The sequence below is a fragment of the Anas acuta genome, chromosome 2 (assembly GCF_963932015.1).
Source record: "Anas acuta chromosome 2, bAnaAcu1.1, whole genome shotgun sequence".
NCBI lineage: Eukaryota > Metazoa > Chordata > Aves > Anseriformes > Anatidae > Anas > Anas acuta.
In genome coordinates, this window is record NC_088980.1 from 61,280,376 (window position 1) to 61,300,970 (window position 20,595).

General features: G+C 38.1%; 1 protein-coding gene and 1 long non-coding RNA gene across 10 annotated transcripts in view; one reads left to right on the plus strand and one right to left on the minus strand.

Annotated features, from left to right (window-relative positions):
- The window catches only part of PDE1C (phosphodiesterase 1C), a 316,241-nt gene that overhangs the window by 173,713 nt on the left and 121,933 nt on the right, over positions 1 to 20,595 (minus strand). For 3 of the 9 annotated variants that reach the window (XM_068675046.1, XM_068675042.1, XM_068675043.1), the window contains exon 3: positions 11,156 to 11,182. The exons of the other annotated variants lie outside the window; for them this stretch is intronic. In XM_068675046.1, coding sequence (XP_068531147.1) covers positions 11,156 to 11,182 — 27 coding nt within the window. The remainder of the gene's footprint in view (positions 1 to 11,155; positions 11,183 to 20,595) is intronic. 9 annotated transcript variants of the gene reach the window in all.
- On the plus strand, positions 8,221 to 9,494 carry LOC137851720 (uncharacterized). Its single transcript, XR_011093395.1, has 2 exons — positions 8,221 to 8,519; positions 8,864 to 9,494. It is a non-coding gene; the product is annotated as an uncharacterized lncRNA (long non-coding RNA).

A 20,595-nucleotide genomic window follows, 5' to 3' on the forward strand; every position in this document is an offset into this window, starting at 1 on the left:
GAAGCTACACTGTTTGTCAGTCTTCCAGCCCCTCAACTTGGTAAGCTTTAGGACAGGACTGAAAAGGAATTCATCTGGTCCAGCATTTAGTTTTCTTTCAAATGGTCATCTAAATGCAGCATTTCTGCAGATAGCAACAGGAATGCTGATTAATGACAGCTACTGTCACTTCAGTCCTTGGTGTCTTTAAGCTCTGTCAATAAACAGATTGGTGCTCGAGTACTTTGTGCTTCATGAGTCATTAAAACTGAAGCTATAGTATGAAATAGAGCAAGTCATTGTCTCCATTGTTTCTTAGTGCAGAAACTCCCAGAAGAAGTGTTTTTCATTACAGTCTGAAAACATTCACCGTATTGCCGGGGGGGAAATAAATATCATAACTGCAATTTGTAAGAAAGCTGTAGTGCAACCATTTCTATAGCTTAGACAGTCCAAAGAAAAAGTAACTACAAGCTGATTGCTTTTCAAAGGGTGAACACTACATAAGACACTCTTGGTTTTCTTTTCAAAGCACATCTACTGGAGGAAAAAGATGTTGGACTGACTGCCTAGGAGACTGAACTCATCTATACGCAACACAGGTAGTATTCATAATCCAAATTTTTTTTTATTTCTTTGCTCTGCTGTAGTCATAAACTACATGATCACGGACCAACAGTGGTTATACACTTAGCTAAGTGGTATCTTAGTCTCTGTCTGCTCATTCCTGAAGCATTCAACACATTTCATGTTTGTAGGGGCTTAACCAGCTGTCCCAATGCCAAGAACTTATTTCACAAAACCATGAGACATAAATCACAAAACTACTCATGCTGACAAGTATTTCTGTCTTGACTTTAAGACAAAACTGAGAATCCCTTAGTCAGTAATCAATAACTACTGCCAGAATTTGTTTATATATTATTATGTATGTTATTATTAGGGGAAAAAAAAATCAATAGGGGAATTATAAGCTCATGAGGAAATCAGTTATAGTATTATCTGTTCTGATAAGAACAGGAGAGAAAAAGTAGAGTTTAAGACCATATTATAGCAGATTAAAAATAAAAAAATCAGAATAAATGTATTCCGTGCACAGAACTGATTCATTTGAAATGTTATCAGAATCTGTCACTTACTTTCTTTCACTTGTTTTTTGTTTAAAAGAAAAGGGGGGGAGGGGGGAATGCTATCTGCAGTGAATTTTCCCAGGAAGTGCAAGCAAGAACTTGAGAAAGAATCACTTTCATCCTATCCACTCATTACTATTAACATCTCAGACTGAAACGCAACATGATGAGCCTAGAATAACTGTCTCACAGATCAGCAAGTCTACAGAGAGCTTTCTGCACTGCATAGAGCGTTGTATCTGACAACAGACTTGAGAGAACAGAATTATTTTTCTTCATCCTTTTTTTAAGATAGGTTGTCCTAAACAAGAAAATAATTAAACATAACATGAAAACATGTTTTATGTAAATATTAATCAGGAAGTCTTCCAAATGTATGAACCTTAATTACATGCACCACTAAGACTAGTAACATCAGAAAGAAATCATGATTTAACAATACCACTTCTGTTGTGTTCAGACAATTGTTTTTTTCTTTTCTCTCAAGGTACAGCTGTAGCTAGCTGAGGGAGAATGTGGGTTTAAGCAGCCTATGAATTAATATGATTTTTAAGATTCAGCAATTATGTGGAAAAAAGCACAAACTTTAAAGTTTTTCTGACCAGGCACTGGAGGTCCAGACTTCCAAAGTCCTGCCTTGTGAAAGAAAAACAACAAAGCAATTCTCTACTACAATTGTTCCCTAAATCAGGCTGGGGGTAGGAAAATAAATAAATAAACTAAAAAACACCACATCTTTGGAAACAATGCCTAACTGCTCCTGAGAGGTTGAGATCGGTCTTATTAAACTGGATGCATCTAATCATGCCCATTCTACATGCATGCACTCAAATATCTTTGCAGCCAGGCACACTACTATCACTGGATATCATCAAACAACTCGGATATTTTTATGAAGCTCTTGTGAAGCATATTATGTTCAGGTAAATAATAACAACTGGATGTTTCTAATAGAGAACTTCCCCACCAGGAGAATAATTGTTCTTCTGTACAAATGACAGTCTAACATCATCCACAGTAGCATAATATTAATTCAAACCCTGAAATTCTGTAGCGGGGTCTGCAACTCTTCTGACTCATCAACAGATGGATGGGATTGATGAAGGGAGATACACCATCCAAAAACTACAGTAAATTGCTTCTTAATTTTCTTTCTGATGGTGCTCATTGAGTATTTGATTCATTATACAAGTTAGGAAAGGAATAACATGCATTAGGCATATTAGTGTGTGATTCTTCTTTAAACTAATGCACACACAAAAGAAGCCCAAGTCTTTTGCTACTACTTAAGGCTTATTTTCCATTTTTGGTGTTAACACTTGGAAGCCAGCCTGTCAAAATATATTACTAACTGTGCTCCCCTGTGGCTGTGGAGATGGCATGGCACTCAGCAGGGAGCTGTCAATGTTTTCACACGAGATTCTTGCAGATGTTTTCACCTTAATGTGTGATAAATCATTTAGCCCAGAGAGAGTGTAGTGTCCAGCTAGATACAATGATATAGATGACTTCTTCTTAACCTTTCATTTAAGTAAAATACTATACCCAAGTTATTGTCCTGAATTAGGCAGGACAACAGGGCAAATCAAATGTATTTAGGGGGAAAAAAAATCATAATTCTTGGATAACTATTGAGAATTTTCTAAAATAAACATAAAGCTTAATCAGTAGAAATTAAACAAGAAAATTATCTTGTGTGACAACAGGGAAAGCGGGTTTATAGTTTTCCCAGATTTGATAAGACCTCTTAATGGCTCCAGTGTAATCCACATTTAAAGTGAGAAACTTCTCTTCAGAAAAAGTAACACTGCCAGGAGTTTGCTGATTCTCCCGTGAGGCAAAATATCTCAGCAAGAATGCCTTGTCTATTGCATTTAAAGGAGTTTTAACAAAATGCCTTACGATTCCCTCTTTGTTATTAGCAAAGGAGACATGAATCTAAGAAGTGAGAGATTTTGAAAGCTGGAAGCTTGTACAGGACTTCAACTATTTTGCCCTCCCAGAGAAGGCCTTCCCAAATAAAGGCTCACTGCTACATTAACTGAAAAAATAATGCCAGACACTAACATTTTTTCTTTCTCTCTATCCTTCTTTCACCCACCCTCAATGTTGTCCTCTGGTCTGACCGCTAAATCAAAGAGAGGGATTAAAACAACTCATTATCAATTCAAATTGAATTTGAGACACAGCTAATACATGGGGGTTCTGAATTAGTCATGGAAATGTTACATCTTAGGATAATTTAAGTGACCAGCTTTTTGTAATTACCCAGCATACTGAAAACTGCCTAGAAGGTGCTACAGTTCATACATTATAAATACTTGATGGGAAAAATCAATGGATTATGTACACACTACTTGAAGCACTGGTTCAGAGGGGTCAACCTGTTAATAGCAGTTGGCATTATTTGTTTGACCAGAAAAAATATAACATTCAGAAAATATTAAATTATTAAAATATTAAAGTAAAAGTCCATATAAGTTATTTTTGTTTTCTTCCTTCTTTTGGTGTTTATTCCCTAGGAACTTGTGGATTCAAATGAAGGGCAAAGTGCTACAGCCTTGGAGCAGAAAGTGGCAGTGGAATCCCAAATGTCATGGTTTCCCACCTGTTTATTGCACCTTCCCTTAGATGGGAAGCTTTTTGAGAGACAATACTCTGTACTTGTGTGTGTAGCATGAGTTAGTGGAAGACCAAAGGGATACAGAGTCAAGACTACCACCTGTCTTCCTTATGCTGTGGATTAGAAAAAAAAAAAAAAAGCATTCAGGAAAGAGGGATGAGAAATGGCAGCTGGGGAAAGAAAAGACTAGAGGTAAGTGTGTTAACAATTATTTCAAGGAATAAAACTGGAAGGTTTTTTCACATACTAATACAGATCTGTGAACACTGAGAAATTACAGTGCAAATTAGAAGAAAAGTATAAAAAGAGAAGTTCTACAGAGCAGCCTGTGCTTTTGCTAACAACTATGTCAAGCTGTATCAAAAGAAGGCCCCTTCCTAGTGGTGTAAACAATTTTCATTCAGACTTAGAAAAATGAGCAATGTGTTTAGTCACAGAGGGATTGCACAAGCAGCAATTGTCCTAGCTTCCTCCCTCCTGTGCTACCAACATGACCAGTAAAGTTAATGTCTTTTTCACTAAGGAGGTTTCACTGGCTTGCATGCATCAAATCTGAGTAATTCACTTCTCAGGGAAAAAAAAATAAAAAATAATAATGGTATTTTACAGGAAGATCATGTCTAGTAAGTCATAATATAGAGCTTAACTGAGTTCTTCATGAAGTTTTATTATCCTTCTTATAGAAATTATGTGTAAATCATGGGAGAAGAATTCCCTCTTACATCCCCTTACCACATTCTAATCTTATTCTCTGAGCACGCTTCTGTAAAGTATCTGAGATCAGCTAAAACTGAAATGAACACTTACTGTTAGCAGTGTACCCAAAAGCAGAATTACATTCCATGTCTATGAAGAATGAAAACCTGCAAAACCTCAAAGAAAAAAGCAAGCCACTTCAATTTAACTAAAAATAAGTCAGTATGAACAGCGTTGGATGTCACTGAAAGAAGCCAAACTAACCCAATACGAAGGTGCCAGGAGATTTGGTTTATTCTTCTCCCATGCAGCTTCCAAATTCATATGTGAACTATCTTGTCTGGTTCCAATTGGCAAAAACAGAAGTGCCAAAGTATTGTAAGGAAAAAAACAACAACAACAAAAAAAACGTATAGTTCTCAAAGTCATTTTGGTTTGAGTTTCAGGTACAGAACAATCTTTATTAAAGTCCATGACTTTTGAACCTAATTTTCATTTCGTACTAGTCTTACTCTTAACAAAAAGGGAACAAGCCTTGGAAATGTAGGGATTGTAAATAACTTCTTACAAATTGGTACAGATAGTCTGGTTTCCTTTCAGCTGTTGCAAGAATAGCATGTATGTATTTCCAGGGTCCAGCAAAAAATGTGATCTAAAATCTTAAAGCAATTCTGTACAGTGTCTGTAAAGCATAAATCTAAAAAAATACAACAATTAAACTACGAAAATCTATATCATATATGAACAAAGGACCAATGCAAAAGCAAAGGTGTCTTATCAGCTATACTGAAAAGACACTGAAGTTTGCGACTGAATTTCACCAAAGCATGAATATATTTAGGAAAAAACTCAAAATAATTTTCTTTTTATTGTGAAGGACACTTGTTGTCATGATATTTCAGTAGCATAACCTACATTTGCCATTTTCATATCTGTCAGAATCCATTCCATATCATGCAAGATGTGCTATTGTTAAAATAAATTTTGCACAATTTTTTTAATATATTACAAATAAGCTGGAAAAATTATGTCTAATATATTCAATATTTTAATAGTAATTAATCATTTAGAGCTTACATTTTTAAATAATTATTCAAAACTATGAAATGTGATGAGATAGAATAGATCTTGATAAAATAATGGTAATATATAGCAGTAAGAATGATTTGGCACTGTTTAGTCATGTTTCAGAATTATTTTGAATTTACTCTTACTCTGGAAAAAGCAAATAAGTCCCTACTACTCATGTCAAGAATCCAAAATTTATACCTCCCTCTAATATCATATTAAACCATCATATTAAGAAACAGCTGCTTCATTTTATGTAGGAAAAACTTAGCAAGATGTCAAGAGCAGGAAAAAAATGTGTATCTGTATGGAGTCCAAAGTCACTGCACCTTCCAACTCCCATACACAGAAGGAAATAGGAGAAGAGAAAAGAAAAGAAAAAAGAGGGAGAATATGTAAAAATGTCAGTCATTTTTAATGTTTTCCTCTTATAGAAAGTGTTAAGAGAACAAAGCTGGGATTCTCCAGGAGGTAAGTTTCCTCCAATCCTCCCAACATGATGTTTCCCTACTCAGCCAAGTAATATTAGCTTCCTCCATGAATGCCCAATTCCCTCTCCATGCATTAAAGCCCAAACTCCACTTAGCTTTTGTTAACTCAAACCATGATTTTTTACTCAGAGCTCTGTAACGCTGCCAGTATCTTATTGCACTTAAAATGCATTAGATCATTCAGGTTGCAAACTCAAGTGCCCAGAAAACTTGGAAATACCAAATGAGGGTTTCCAATGCCACTTTAATTTGGCCCCTTCACGTGCAGATTAATTATAAGCTTTACTTAAATGACCATTTTCAATTTTTCCCTATATACCTATGATTCTGCAGTGCACTTAATAAATAGCACTCAACAAATCAATACCTTTTTTACTGAAATTAAATGTTCATTAAAATTAACAGAACCAGCTCCACCTATAATATTACAGAAATAAGTTTATAGATCTCATTTTGCAGAAAGCCCAGCCGTCTTTATTTATTTAAACATTATCATCAGTTTCCCTGAAATGCAGAGTTTCATAAAGACCTACTGAAGTAATATAGAGTTGATGAAGTCTCAGTACACAAAAGACTTTACACTTTACAAAGAAGTCTGACGTATCAAGTTGTGCATTTGCTTGTGTATGCTAATGATTAGGATATCAACCTTTAATGTATCATTCATTCATATATATATATATGAGCAACTCTAGCAATAAAGAAAAAATTGAGCTAAGCGGTATTATAATTACTTGCAGGGATTAAGGAATTAGGGTTATTTTTATTATTTGTAATTAAGATAACCTTGCAAGGTCAATAGATAAGCTATGAAAATTAAATGATGTCAGAACTAAGTGCTATAGGACTAAACATATTTTCAAATTGAGTCAAATGATGAATGCCAAGAGTAAATAAAAAACATAATGATGTTCTAAAGTACTAGGAGGTGGAACAGACAACCTCCAGAGGTCCCCTCAAGTCTACATTATTTGATGGTTCTCTATCAATGGCAGTGACAACAACCACCATACATAAGGCTCTTTGACGGTCAGCTTTGAGAGAGCACTGATGCCTCCTCAAACAGAGATCTCCTTAGTGTGTCCTAGTAGCGCTAAAGCACAAGATTAACCCCAGCAGAGTTTCTTCAACATGGTAAAGCTACAGGATCTGATCCCGAGTAAGTGCACAACTTAAAGGGTACTTAGAATGAGACTTGCAAGGCTGGAAAGTTACCAGAATTTTGAAATAATCCAAAAGAAACAGTGGATTGTTTTCATCTAAAGAGGTATCAGTACGAGTAACCATGAAGATGTTCATCAACTAAAGCTGGGAGGATAAAAAAATACAGTTTTCTATTTATTTTGTGTATAGCAACATTTGTGCATGCATGGTTTCTCTCCTTGTGCTCCACACTAACACATATATATATATTTTTTTTAAAAAGAAAGCATGTGTTCACATTCACATTTTCTCTCCCAGAGAGTATTAACTAAATACTAGAGAAAAATGGAACTGAGAAGCAGAGACACATAGGAGAAAGAAAAGGAAAGTGAGGGAAAGAAATAGACAACACCTTTACTTATGAGTTTGCTGAGCAATTGTCTGAAGAAGAAACAACAAAATGCTTACGAAAATTAGTGAAGACAATGTTCCAGCCATGTGGTTAGTATCACAAGCTGACTTTTTTAATTAGGATGCAATCTTTCTTCCTTTCTTTCTTCCTCCCTTCCTTTCTCTCTCTCTTTCAAAGAAATCACATTAACATTTTGCAAGGCCTTTTACAATGCTTCTTGCAGTGTCACAGCTGTATTTCAAAGGCACTTTGAGTACATTTCCTTTTCTGTTCTGTAATTCGTATATAACATTAGCAGTTAAGTTAAAGACAAAAAAATATGTACATTTTGTCCATGGATGGATAAAATATCAGGACTCTTTTTACTCATTTTTTTTTCTAAAATGAGTTCACTTTACGAGAACCATTTGCATCTTAATGGAAAATTAAGTTGTACAATTAACCAGCAACATGCACTTACACCAAAATAGCAACACACGCAATTCCATGTTACTGGATGAGTACAAACACATTACTGTGGATTGTAACAGCAAAATAAATAAGTAAAATAAAATAAAAAGCATATCTTGTAAACTAATGCACAGACTACTTGCTTGAGAAATTCTGAGAACATAAATAGAACTTCCCACAGTCCTTACAAATGTTAAACCGACTTCACTGGCTGAACTTCACCCAAGCAGATGAACCTAACCTAGGAAGGGATTGCTAAAGGCTACTTGAAGGGTTCATTTCTTTTAATCTCCCTGTAAGCTGAAGGTGCTAAATACCTCCCAGAAAACATGGGCACACCACAGCTGGTATCTTCAGGTAAACTGGGAGCCTCACCAAACAAATAGGTCTCAGGTGCTCCAGAAAAAGCAGAAGCAACTCAGGACCTGGAAGGTCATGAGAGTTTCAGCTTCCCACTTAGTTCTCCCTCTTGCTGACTACCTCTCTAGTTACTATTTAATAAACTGTCTACTCTACACTTACCCAAGGTGAACAAGATGGAAGAATGACAGATGACCTGAGTTCTGATTAAATATCCTACTTCTTCAGTATTGCTGTGATTAATCTACATCACAGCTCAGTGGTTGAGATGCAATTACTAAGTTGGGACTAATGAAATTAGGGTTGTCTAGACAGCTGTGAAAGTTCCAAGTTTATGAGGAAAATCATATCAATATATTATTGTTACAAAAGCATTTCAGCCAACTCAGTTAACAGAATGATCAATACAGAAGTCAGTACCTGGCATTTCCAATTACATTTTTAGTACCACTCAGATTTTACTTTGACTCTTTCTTCTCATATTTTTCTTGCATATCTTCCTTCCCAACAGATTTGCACTCAGTGGAAAGTGTTTCTTTACACTGCAAGTTACAGAGGACAGCAGCATTTCTCCTGTGTAGTCAAGTGCTGTTCACTACCACTTATGCATCATTATGTGATTATGAACACCATTCCCCAAAGAGGAAGAGAGGAAGAAGATGCAAAAGCAAACAAAAGATCATTTCACCGGAGCTGCCAGTAACACTCCAGAGCCTGGTGACAAAAGAACAGCAAAGATTGTTTTGAAATAAACATAATGAATGAAAAAGAAGGAAATCCCACAACAGATGAATGTGGGAATTGAAGGCAGAGACCTGAGCCAAATCATCGGTTTATGTGTGTTTCTGGAATTACAAACTTAGAGAGATGCTACCTCAAACCAGCCCTTCAATGCATCGCCACCGCCTTTTCCTGCACACCACATTTCTGCATCAGATGGCAACACATGCCATTTCCCTATTTAGTGCTATACCTTAACCACACAGCAGCTGGCAAATCCAAGTCAGAAGCTCCCTCCATAGCCAGTGAGTTTGCCCTAGGTGCATGCAAAGCATGGCTGCCAGGCGCAGCAGCTCCCTCACTGCAGTACCCAGCCCTCTGGCCAGCAGTCAGTGCCAGCTGAGCCAGGATGTTACGAGTAGCTGCTCTGCAATTGCTGTGTGCAGGTTCCTTGTGTGGCTCCTTGCCCCGCAGAGCTGACACCAGCTGTTTCACAAGGGAGGTCCACAGAGATCATCTGCCCAGCAGCCAGGCAGGTGACTGCGCAGGACACAAAGCCCAAACCAAATATGGGGAGAGTGAAAAAGAGAAAGTCTGAAATCGCATGGGGCACAGGGCTTAACCCTGTAATGGTACATTTAAGAAGGTTGTCATTTCTGATGTATTTAATTTTCTGTATGTTGTTGGTCAAGCTGTTGGGTTTGTAGGAGCCTGTGACACACTTCGTCTCTCTTCAGAGGCTTGCAGCAACTCTCCTGTACAGAAGAGATGCTGAACACTAACCTCCCTGATGCTGTAGTTATATACACAGAAAACACACCCAAATAAGATGTGGTGCTCAGGACAATGCAGGCAGTGCTAGACACACAGAGCAATCCTTCATTCAGCAAACCATTTCAGGCCCAGAACAAATCCTCTTGCACCAAATCAACACCTCTAGCCACAGACTTTGTCATAATTAACATGGTAACATCAAGGGAAATGTGGGGGAAAAAGTAGAGCTGCATGCAGAATTAGTGTCAGCTCCACATTTAGGAAAACAACTGGAAATGTATCTACCTGCTCTCTGTTCTGCATCTCACACCATGCAATACCCGCCTGCACGGTTCAGCACAGAGATCTCCAAATCAGCATTTTCCACTGACCTGTCACAGCTCAAACACACCTCATCAGTGAGTCAGGCCACCACACTTCAGTTTCCTGTGGCTGTGACACACAAGCACATGCACAGACTGTCCCACCAGTGCTGCACTGGGGTGGTCATCTTCAGCACAATGTGATAGCAAGTCTGCCAGCTTCCTCCATCATCACACAACATGAAAAGGCACATTCAGCAGAGCCATAGTGTTTAGTCTTTAGGAAGCACTCTGCAGGAGTCTCAAATCCTGTTAAAGTCAACACGAACTAAAGATGCTCAGCACGCCATGAGATTAAGCCACCAATTAATACTCCAGATGCAGGGGAGGGGGAGTCAGGTCAGTACCAAAAAAACTGCACTGCAAAGAGTGTGGTCTGAAGCAACCAAGCAAAAGAGCTCCAAAGAAAGAAAAATGAACCTGTCAAAGAACCCCATTAGTCCTCCCTCCTGCAAGGAGGCAGTAAGATAACTAGATCAGGTAGCTGTAATAGGGTCCGTTAATCAACAGGATCCCCATTTTCCTTCAGTCTCCTGCAAAGCCACAGATCATTAGCAGCACTACAAGCCATCAATCCATTTTTTATTACAGCATGAGTAAGTGATAAGAGTTAGAACTAGCAGATCGTGCAGAAGGAACAGAGTGACGTTTATTAGGGTTTGACCTTCAAGGACCAATATTTTTGTCCTTACTCAGGGAGAACCACTGCTAACGTCAAAGGGGAGGACTATCACTAGCGCCAGAGGGAATTTGGAGCAAGAGTGCAGGATGGACCTTCAAGTAGGGTAACAATCAGTAGAATGGCATTTCCCTGGGAGCAAAACCAATCTGGTAACAGGAAAATCCTCCCTCAAACCCCCTAACAAAAAAAAAAAAAAAAAAAAAAAAAAAGAGGGAGAGAGAGATGACTCACAAATACCTTCCAGTCCTCTGCGATATAGTCTTACCTTTGTGATGTTTTCTTGTATTTTCTCCTGCAGGAAAAGAACAAAATACAACTGAGATAAGAAAGGTCCACTGCTGAGGATGAGAAAAGGACAGGGTCAGAAATCAGGCACAATTAAGGGATGTCACTTTTGCTATGAAACTTATGCAGCTATCTCCTTCTGCTAACCTCAGTGGCTGTTGCCATTAACTCCTGTAGAAAGAGGAATGTGTTTGCCTGTGTGCATCTTGCCCTTTTCTTGTAAGACAGGGTCACAACAGCTAGAAAAGGAGTTACTACTCTAAATGACTTGGGGTGCATCCAGCCACATTGCCTGCAGTCAGTCAGAGCAAAGCCCCAATGGCTTTACAGCAGCCTTGCTCTGTAAAGAAAATCCAGATCCTAGCAAGTTCCCTATTCTGCCAAATCCCAGAAGCCACACCAGAGTTCAGTGCTTGTACCTTGGGACCTAACAGATCTGAGCCCAGGACTAGGAATGGCAAGAGCAATGAATGTACTGACAGCACCTCTTCACGTCCCCAGCCCAAGGATCCAGCCCTTCCACCAAACCAATTATTGCAAAGGCTGCAAACCCCTTCTCTTCTTAGCATAGTGGATTTTGTCCTTTACAGCAGGCAATGGCACAAGCTGTCAACACTCAATGGAAAGCCCTACTGCATGATTGCCTGTGTGGCTATACACAGGTATATCTGCACTGTACTTTGACTGTGAGCTTGTTATCCTGCAAGAGACATGTTCAATAGCTTTGCATGGTGCCGGGCAAAACAGGGCATTGATCCTACTTGAGTTCAGCCTTGCTTCTGTATTTTAAAGTAAAGCTAATGAGCTCTACACTTAAAAAGCAGTGACGGGAACATAGTGTGAACCATAATGAGAAGTGCAAGATCAACATCCTGTTGTTCAGCCAGACACTTACAGGTGGTCCCCACCTTTTGAGTGTGTAGGTAATGTTGTTATAACTGCTTTACTGCTGTGAGCATCAAGCTCTGATTTTTCATCTCTGATAATACTGGAAACAGAAAACTGTGGCTAAGTCTGATAGGCCCAGGATACCCTAACAAGGGGTATTCTTTCTTAAAAATAAGAAAAAAAAATGGGGAAAAAGAAAAAAGAATGTATTACTATCTTATGCTTAATAAGATTCATGAATAGGGTATCCTGGCTGTCAAATATTTCATTTGATATTACTTTTAGAAAAGGTACTCAAGCGTGGTCTTAATTCTGTATTCTGACGGTGTTAGAACCATAGAAGTCCTAGATATTTACTTTAGAAAAAAAAATAAAATATTTCATTTACACTTTAACGTGTGAAGAATTACCTATTTAAATTTGAATGGATGCAAAAGAGTAAAAGAACATTCACAGAAGTATTGAGAGTCTAGCTTACTAGTATTCATGATGATAATATATAAAGGCAGAAGCCCACTTGGGCCCATCTGATTCAAAGGGAATTTTTATTTTAATTACAGAACAAAGAAGAATAGAAATTTAATTTTTGCAGAGTTGGAAGTTTGTATTCTAACAAACATACAACTTCACTAAATTTGCTTACAAAATGAAAATGCTGAAAAAAAGTCCTGCTTGCTTGGCCATTTTAGTGCAGCTTGATCACATTGTGTTCTTCCTAAGAAATCTTTTTTTTTTTTTTTCCTGATATATAAATTTTACATTTTAAAATTTCAAATTGTTATTTACCAGTCACTGCTTTCCCCTGGAAGTCTTCTATGTTTTGTTGCAGTACTGTCAGAACAACTTTTCCCTTTATCAGTCAGTGACTTTGTAAAGCGTTTCTCTTTCAGCCAACCTTCACATTCCAGCAAAAATACCTTTCATAAACTCCTGATTAGCCAAAAGTTTCTTGTATACTTTAAAGAGGTAACCCAGCCCTAGGGTGCTGTTTGCATTTGAGTAATAACATCATTTTTCTTATCGGTTACACCTTTACCAATCCTTATTTTCAAGATTTTTACTGCATTAGAAAACTGGGCAATACCATAGATGACAGTACTAGGAAAAGGGCATTTGTGTAGCCATAGGGGGTATAAGAAACATAAATACATTTTTTTTTATTATTGTTTATTGTTTCCACACCTGCAGTCCAATTACAGTTAAGGTTTATGTGTAGTGAGTTAGTGACTGAGTTTACAGGCACTGAATTTGCATGTTACAGTTGAAGACAATATAACTACAGGAACTGTTGAATGTAGATTCAGAATCCCTACTGCATACACTTGCTTTAAGAAGAACGTCCCTAGCAGCTGCATCCATACTACTGCTGACATCTAGCAAAAAAAAAAAAAAAAAAAAAAAAAGAATTCCCCCCACCAAAAAAATAAATAAAACAAACCTGACAATGCCACCTACCAACATTATAAAAAGATGATGTTGGCACTATACAAATGTTTTCAAACATGGCCTTCAAACTGCTTTTGAAAAAGTAGACAGTGTCAATGTCTACCTGATTTAAGCTTGCAAGCCACCACTTGCACCTACCTCCCATTAAATATGATCATTGCAAACAACAAAATTAGAAGGTGCCTCTTATAATACCTTAACCAATGGATAACTGCAATTAGCCACTATATTAATAGGAGTAAACTGGAGGGAGGGGGTTATTTGGTTTGATGTTTCCTTGCTTCTTTGTAAAAAATGTAGGACAATCTATCCTGGCCTATCTCTCCAAGAGATATGCTAGGAGGACCTGGCTGCTCAAAATTGTCTTTATCAGAAGCTTTGGGATAAACCTGGAAACGTGCATCTTCCAGTCAAACTCAAGGGATGAGTGATTTTCTGATAAGAAAACCAAACTGACACAGAGGAAGAATGATGATGAATTAAAGAAGGCAGTGTTACAGTTTCCTGCACCTGTGGGCTGTCCAGTGCTCATGTCTGCAATAAGGCTTAGAGAAATTACCAAATCTGTTTAGGTTCAGTTTCTTTCCCGCTATGCACGTGCCACACTAAAAGAACAACCACATCCATTAAATCATGTTTTCTGTTGTGGAATGTATTACTCATAGATCTACATTAAGCTTGTATATTAAAAAATAATGATAAAAATGTAGATTTTTTTCTCATTCTGAAAAGAATTAACAGGTGACTCACACTTGGTAGGGCCTGTATTGCTAGTGTAAACTAGAAATAACTACTCTGAACTTCAGGTAATTACATCTGCACAAGTGTAGTATGAAGTCAAAACTGATTTAGTACAATCAGGCTACTAGAGCCTAATGAAAATAGTCCCAGTAGGAGTTTTAAAAACACATATTTCATAACAAACAACATCTAAAAAAAAGTGGTAGATAGGACAAAACTTCTGCCTGAAATGAGATGGTGTCAACAAGAGAACTGAGCCCACTGTTTCAGTATCTGTTTTTCTAGAGAGGAATGAGTCTTTCATCAGAAAATAATAATAATATGATGGTCAGACATAAAATTAGGACTCAGGCCTAGGACCACACCTTGAATGGTATTTAAGCAGCAACAGGATGTAGATAGCTAAAGCTACATAAGCACTCAACTCCCACTGAAATAAACAGACATGCAAAACTTGTGTGCTTTCATCCCTACCAACTTCTCTTAGCCTAAGTATCCTGTTCCCAAAATTATGTTTCTACTTCTGTCATTTAATGCTGGTATACATTTAAGCAAATAACTTTCTTCCTGTGTTTCCCCTTCAGACACTTTTTCTGATAGTTTCTTAGACCTTTAAGGTTGCAGTTTGTGTAAATGGTTTTATAGATAAATTCATAACAGTGGGACAAAACTGGAACCCAAGTAATGAGATTTCTAAGTTGTTCCAGAAAGCCCTCACACTTCTTGAGCATCTAGAAGCCCAGAGATGAAGATAATTTTATAGAAACACACAATAACAGTGTTTGAATCTCGTAACAACCTCCTCAGACCTTATTTTGCTGAGACGTGAGTTAACAGACTGAGTAGGTATGGAGAGGAGTGCAGGTGGAGAGGATGGTGGAACTAAACAGCTCTGCCAACTGTTCTGTTTTTGCCCCATAATCATACAACTCAGAATATCAACTAGATAGATGAATTGCTCTTTCACTCCTACACAGCCTCTGAAGAATTACCTAAAACACTTAATTTTTTTTTACTCATAACAGCAGCTTGGTTAAAATGGTGTTATTCCATATTTATTCCACAGGGTTTTTGGTATTAATTGCATCCCCTCAGCATGTGAAGTAAAACTGTGGGTGCTACAGAAGTAACAGAAGGATTTTTGCCTAGCTTCATCCCTGAAAATCTACACTGAAAATTAAAAGTTAATGAGCTTTATGCTCTGCTCGCACACAGGTGCTAGGAAGTAATGGGTCGTACCTGCCCTTGGCTCATCAGCATCTCCACATGCTCATAACCACCAGTGCAGTGATCAGTGTTAGGCCACCAGCTGACGAATTTGCTGTTAACAACTGGAGGTACACACAGGTGAGTGCAGGTGACAATTTTTAGTGAATTAATGCTTCGCAGCTAAGTGGCCATCAGCATGCCTTTAGCCTGCTGAGATGGTTAAACAACTGAATTTTCTGGCCGAGGCTCATAATTTGCCATCCACAGTGGCTTAAAGTAACGTGCTTTGTTTTGCCTGGGCCTTGCAAAAGATTTTGAAGGGAACCCTGTAAGTCAAAGGAGTTTAGAAAACCAGATATGTCTTTTGAAGTCCTTGAAATTCAGTGGCCTTTGCTCTCCCATTTGTACCTCCAGCTGACAATGCACAAGTCTGGATCTAATGCAGCATCTGCTTTTATGCTGGATCCATGTTCCTTTGGGAAAAAGAGGGCAATGACTGTTTAGGGAACCACGAGACTAGCTAGAGTGAAGCCGCTACAGCAATTTAAAACATTGCCCCCAGACGTCTGTGCATAGTGCCTGCCACAGGTCAGCATCCTCACAGCACAACCAGCAGACACAAGCACATCCCCAGACATCAGCTGCCTCAACACAAAGTTCAGCATTTTGGCTTACACTGCCAGCAATGGTGGCTTTAAGCAAAGATGCTGGGTTTTGTACTGCCACAGCTGAGGCACGCTCTTTACTGCTTGCTCTGCAGCAGAAGCAGAGGCAAAACTGCCAGGGGCATTAACTCCTTCAACTTATGCAGCAAGCCTCACTGGAGCTTGGTTTTCATACCCTTATTTTTGTCACTGACATCAGTAAGCATAATTAGAGCTAAGTTCATAGAAAGGTAACTCCTGTCTGAAGAATGTTTTACAAAAGATACTTCTTCAGGACAACCACAGTTGTTAAAGAAAGCAGTTGTCATGAGTGAGTATTTAAAACGAGTTATTCTTAGACTGGAGGGGAAAGAGGGACTTTTCCTATTTTATATTTAGAAGCTTTATAATTAGCATGTTTAAGATATGAGTGGGAGCTTAATCATCCATTAACAAAAGAACTCAACAACATCTGTCCTTTAGTATTGGAGCTCCATCACGCCTGTAGCCTAGGCAAGCCAGGGCTATTCATCTGTTTCCCTGCCAGGTTCCTCTGACCAGCTCATTCAGAAGCACACACAGATGAAGCCACTTCACCACACTGAAACATCGACCTTGTCTCATACAAATTCTGACAGGCTTTCTTTCCTGCCAGAGTGGGGCTTCTGATGTTAAAATAGGTGTAAAGGTAACCCTTCTGAAAGTCTGTTTTGTAGCTTAGCAAACCAGCAATGAGATAAGCAATACAATTTGGTAAAACAAAAACAAGTCTCTCTGCAAGTCAAATCTAGAAGATGAATCCTGCTCTTGTATTAGCCACCAGTGAATCTGCAGCCATACTGGCTGATATCCCTCCCTTGTTTACTTTAGCAGCCATAATTGATATTTACTGCTTTTCTCACCAGATCCTTCCAATTCATTGGTCCAGAACCCCCAAGATTTTCCCTCAATGCTTGGGCAGCAGAACAAAGAGTATTTCCCAGATCCCAAGCCCTGGTGCTTTCCCTGGCCATACCACAGCAGCATATTAACTTGTAACACAGGGAGGCAACATCTCCCAGTGCAAGCCCCGACAAGAAGCGGAGGTGGGGGACTCAAATAAAGCTAATTTTTCCAACTGATGGGATCACTTAAATTGAAAATCTTCTCTCCCAGAGGCTTGTTATTCTGAATCATGCAGTGCATCACCAATTAATCGTCATCATCACAGGATTAGTGATGCATTTACGTTATGTTACCAAAGCCTATATTAATAACCATGTATAAATCAATTCACACACACAATAATAATAATAATATATAAAAAAAATATATCTCACAGCACAGACTAAGGACTGGCATCTGTCAAAGCTCAGGATCCCAGGGGAGCCCTGAACTCAGGAATATATTGAGATTGCCAGACTTTGAAGGGTATGATACCATCAACTGCTACTGGGTTTTAAATTCCATAATTGAAACAGGAAGACCTGCTTTTTTTCTTTATTCACTCTCTATTCAATAACAAATATAATTTATTGTTTCTTCCACATGGGTTGGTTAGCAAAATACTGTGCTAAGTTAAAAACAATACCCTCACAGAGACTAATAACAACAGAGGAGAAGAAACTATAAGAAGTGGGTGAGGAAGGAAGAAAAGATTTCAGCTAGTACTTAAAATGTGACATAGGTTTTATATGGGATTTTAAAAAACAAGAAGAGTTGTTTTAAATTGGACCCTGACCTACATAGGGACATAGTAAAATGAGAGGATGAGGCAGTCATTTTTCTCATTTTAAGAAGATTATAAGAGTCTGCGTGCTCTGAAGCACAGGCATGTGCCCTGCAACCACACAAAGACAAGAAATATTCACAACATGAAATAGGTGTGATGATTTCAGAAGAAACAGAAACAAGATAGTGGAGAGTGACAACAGATCTACAATCAAAAAAAAAAATAAAAAATGGGGGGGAAGCATCACATCTTGGAAATAAGAGGAAACAAAGTGAAATTTAGCTTGGGCTCAACTTGCAATTGGTTTCTCAAACTAAATAATGTGTGTAAATAGTTCAAGGTCAACAAATATCCTCGTGCTTTTAAACAAGGAATATGCTATTTTGATATGCAGCCAATCTGACTGACCATAAGCTTTCACCAGTTTAGCTACTCAGTTTTCTAAGCAACTGGGCAAACAAGTATTTCAAGAAACTTAGAGCCTCATCTCCAAAGTGGATGGCAATTGTTAGGCCATACAAGAATTGACTGACTTCTCATCTTGCCTCTGATTTTCTGTAACCTTTTGCTATGACAAGGCTCTGTTCTGCAGTTAAACAACCAGTTTCCCACTTAGTCATTTGGGTTGAATGTGTTTATTGAGTCTGTGTGAAGTGTATCTGGAGAGGCAATGTTCCTAAATTCTCCTCATAGAAAAGCCTCGCTGGCAGCGCAAGCTGTGAGGGGTTTCTTCTGCAGTGCAGCTCAAGGTAGCTGCAATCCCTTCTCTAGCAGCTTAGTAAAGAGTGGACAGAGCCTGGAGGCATTACAGATGGTAGTTGTGTATATGGTCTCAGCAAATTGACATTAATGACAAATACATGCTATAATATATGCTCTTAGGAGAGCTGATGACCTTAAATTGCACTCAGGCCCAAATTCCTTGTCTCACCACTGAATTGCCAGGCACCAATTCACTAGCAAAATAGGGGTTCAAGTGTGAGGAAGGTGGAGGAAGAAAGAGAGAAAGGAAAGATGGTAAGAAGGAAGTCCCTCTCAAGATCTGTTCCTACAGATGAGGAGGATCCAACTGACTTTACTGGCTTAGCACCACAAACTTGACCCAGGTCTTGATCTCATCTCCCAAGGTTAGTGTAAATGCAGCCACCTATTCACCACCCTGACGAGCAGGAGTGCTGGGTGGGACCCCATACAGCTATTACAATTTTATTCAGAGAGCAGCATGTGAGAGCTGTATCAGTTAAAGGTATTTTACTTTCCACTGCCATAGAGATGATCCATGATCAATTGTCAGGATCTTAGTTAGCTTCATTTTAACAAAGGGCAATCATGGCTTACTCAAACTTCGATAAACAACACTGGCTGTCTGAAGAGGTAAGTTACCTGCTGTGCATCCCTCCAGGACACAGTACATATACCAAATGAGGAGAAAATGAAGCAAAGAAAAAGTTCATTCATCTATCTGATCTGCATTGAATAGTGTGTATGTAGGAAGGCTCAAAGGTTTCAAGCTAGACAGTCTGAGGCACAAAGATCTGTGGGAAACAGAGGGAACCCTGTGGAGACAGCTGAGCGCTCCAGCTTGGTCACAAAATGAGGTGTCCGTAAAAGCAAATCAGAAAGACTAACTCAGATTCAGTTCTGGAACTATCTTGTACCAGGCAATAGACTGGACTGGTATTTTAATGTGTTGGCATCTTGGCTACCAAAAAAGTCAGCAAAAATTGTTCTAAAGGTTTCTAAAAATATAGTTTAATTCATGTAGATTTTGTACAGAACCAATAAAATTACTGAAATCTTGAAGCTTCTCCTCTATTTTTATTCAGTTTTCCATCACACTTCATACAAAACCAAACAAACAAAACAAAAGCAAACAAAAACTATTAAAAAACTTGCCATTGCAGTTAGCATGGACTTAGTTGAAGAAAAATACTACGTAAAAAGTAAAAGGGGGTTGTTTCTGAAAATCTGGCCCTTTGAAGAGAATGTGATCTACTGCTCATCCTGCTTTTTTTTTTTTGTACACAACCAGCAAATTATCTTGTGTGCCATATATATCCTATTTCAAAGAAAAGAGTATGCTCATAAAAATACAGTTACAGGAAAGTACTTTTCAGAAAAACAAAGTCCTGAAGTCTGAAAAGAAGAAAGAGCAGTTCTCAGTATTCACATTTATTAAAATAAAATAAAATAAATAAAATAAAATAAAATAAAATAAAATAAAATAAAATAAAATAAAATAAATAAAATAAAATAAAATAAAATAAAATAAAATAAAATAAAATAAAATAAAATAAAATAAAAAAGAAAGTAAGAAAGAAAGAAAAGAAAAAGATTGTTAAGTCACAACACTGCATGACCTTTGCATGTTTACTGTTTTAAAATACATTTATACTTAGTATGACCCTGTGTTGCTTTCTAGCTGGCCACTCCAAATGACTTATGGAACATTTGGCTCTGAAATAAAGAAAGGAGATGATCTGCAAAGTACAGGATGGGTGGTACTTCAACATGCCTATCCTGAAGCCTCTCCCACTGGAAGAGGTTGTGACACGTATTGCAAAATGGGATCAGAGGGGCTGGGAGGGAAGAATATCTCCCGTCTGCTCTGAGGATAGATGTGCTGCACATTGTGTTTAGACGGCAACACTGACCTCGCAAGTGGGATGCTGCTTCCTTGTTATTACAATGACTCAAAAAGGCAGCATATACACAATCTTTCCTGTGCATTCTTAAGTTGTATCCTGTTCATTTTCCTACAGAAAGAGCTTATAAAAACAA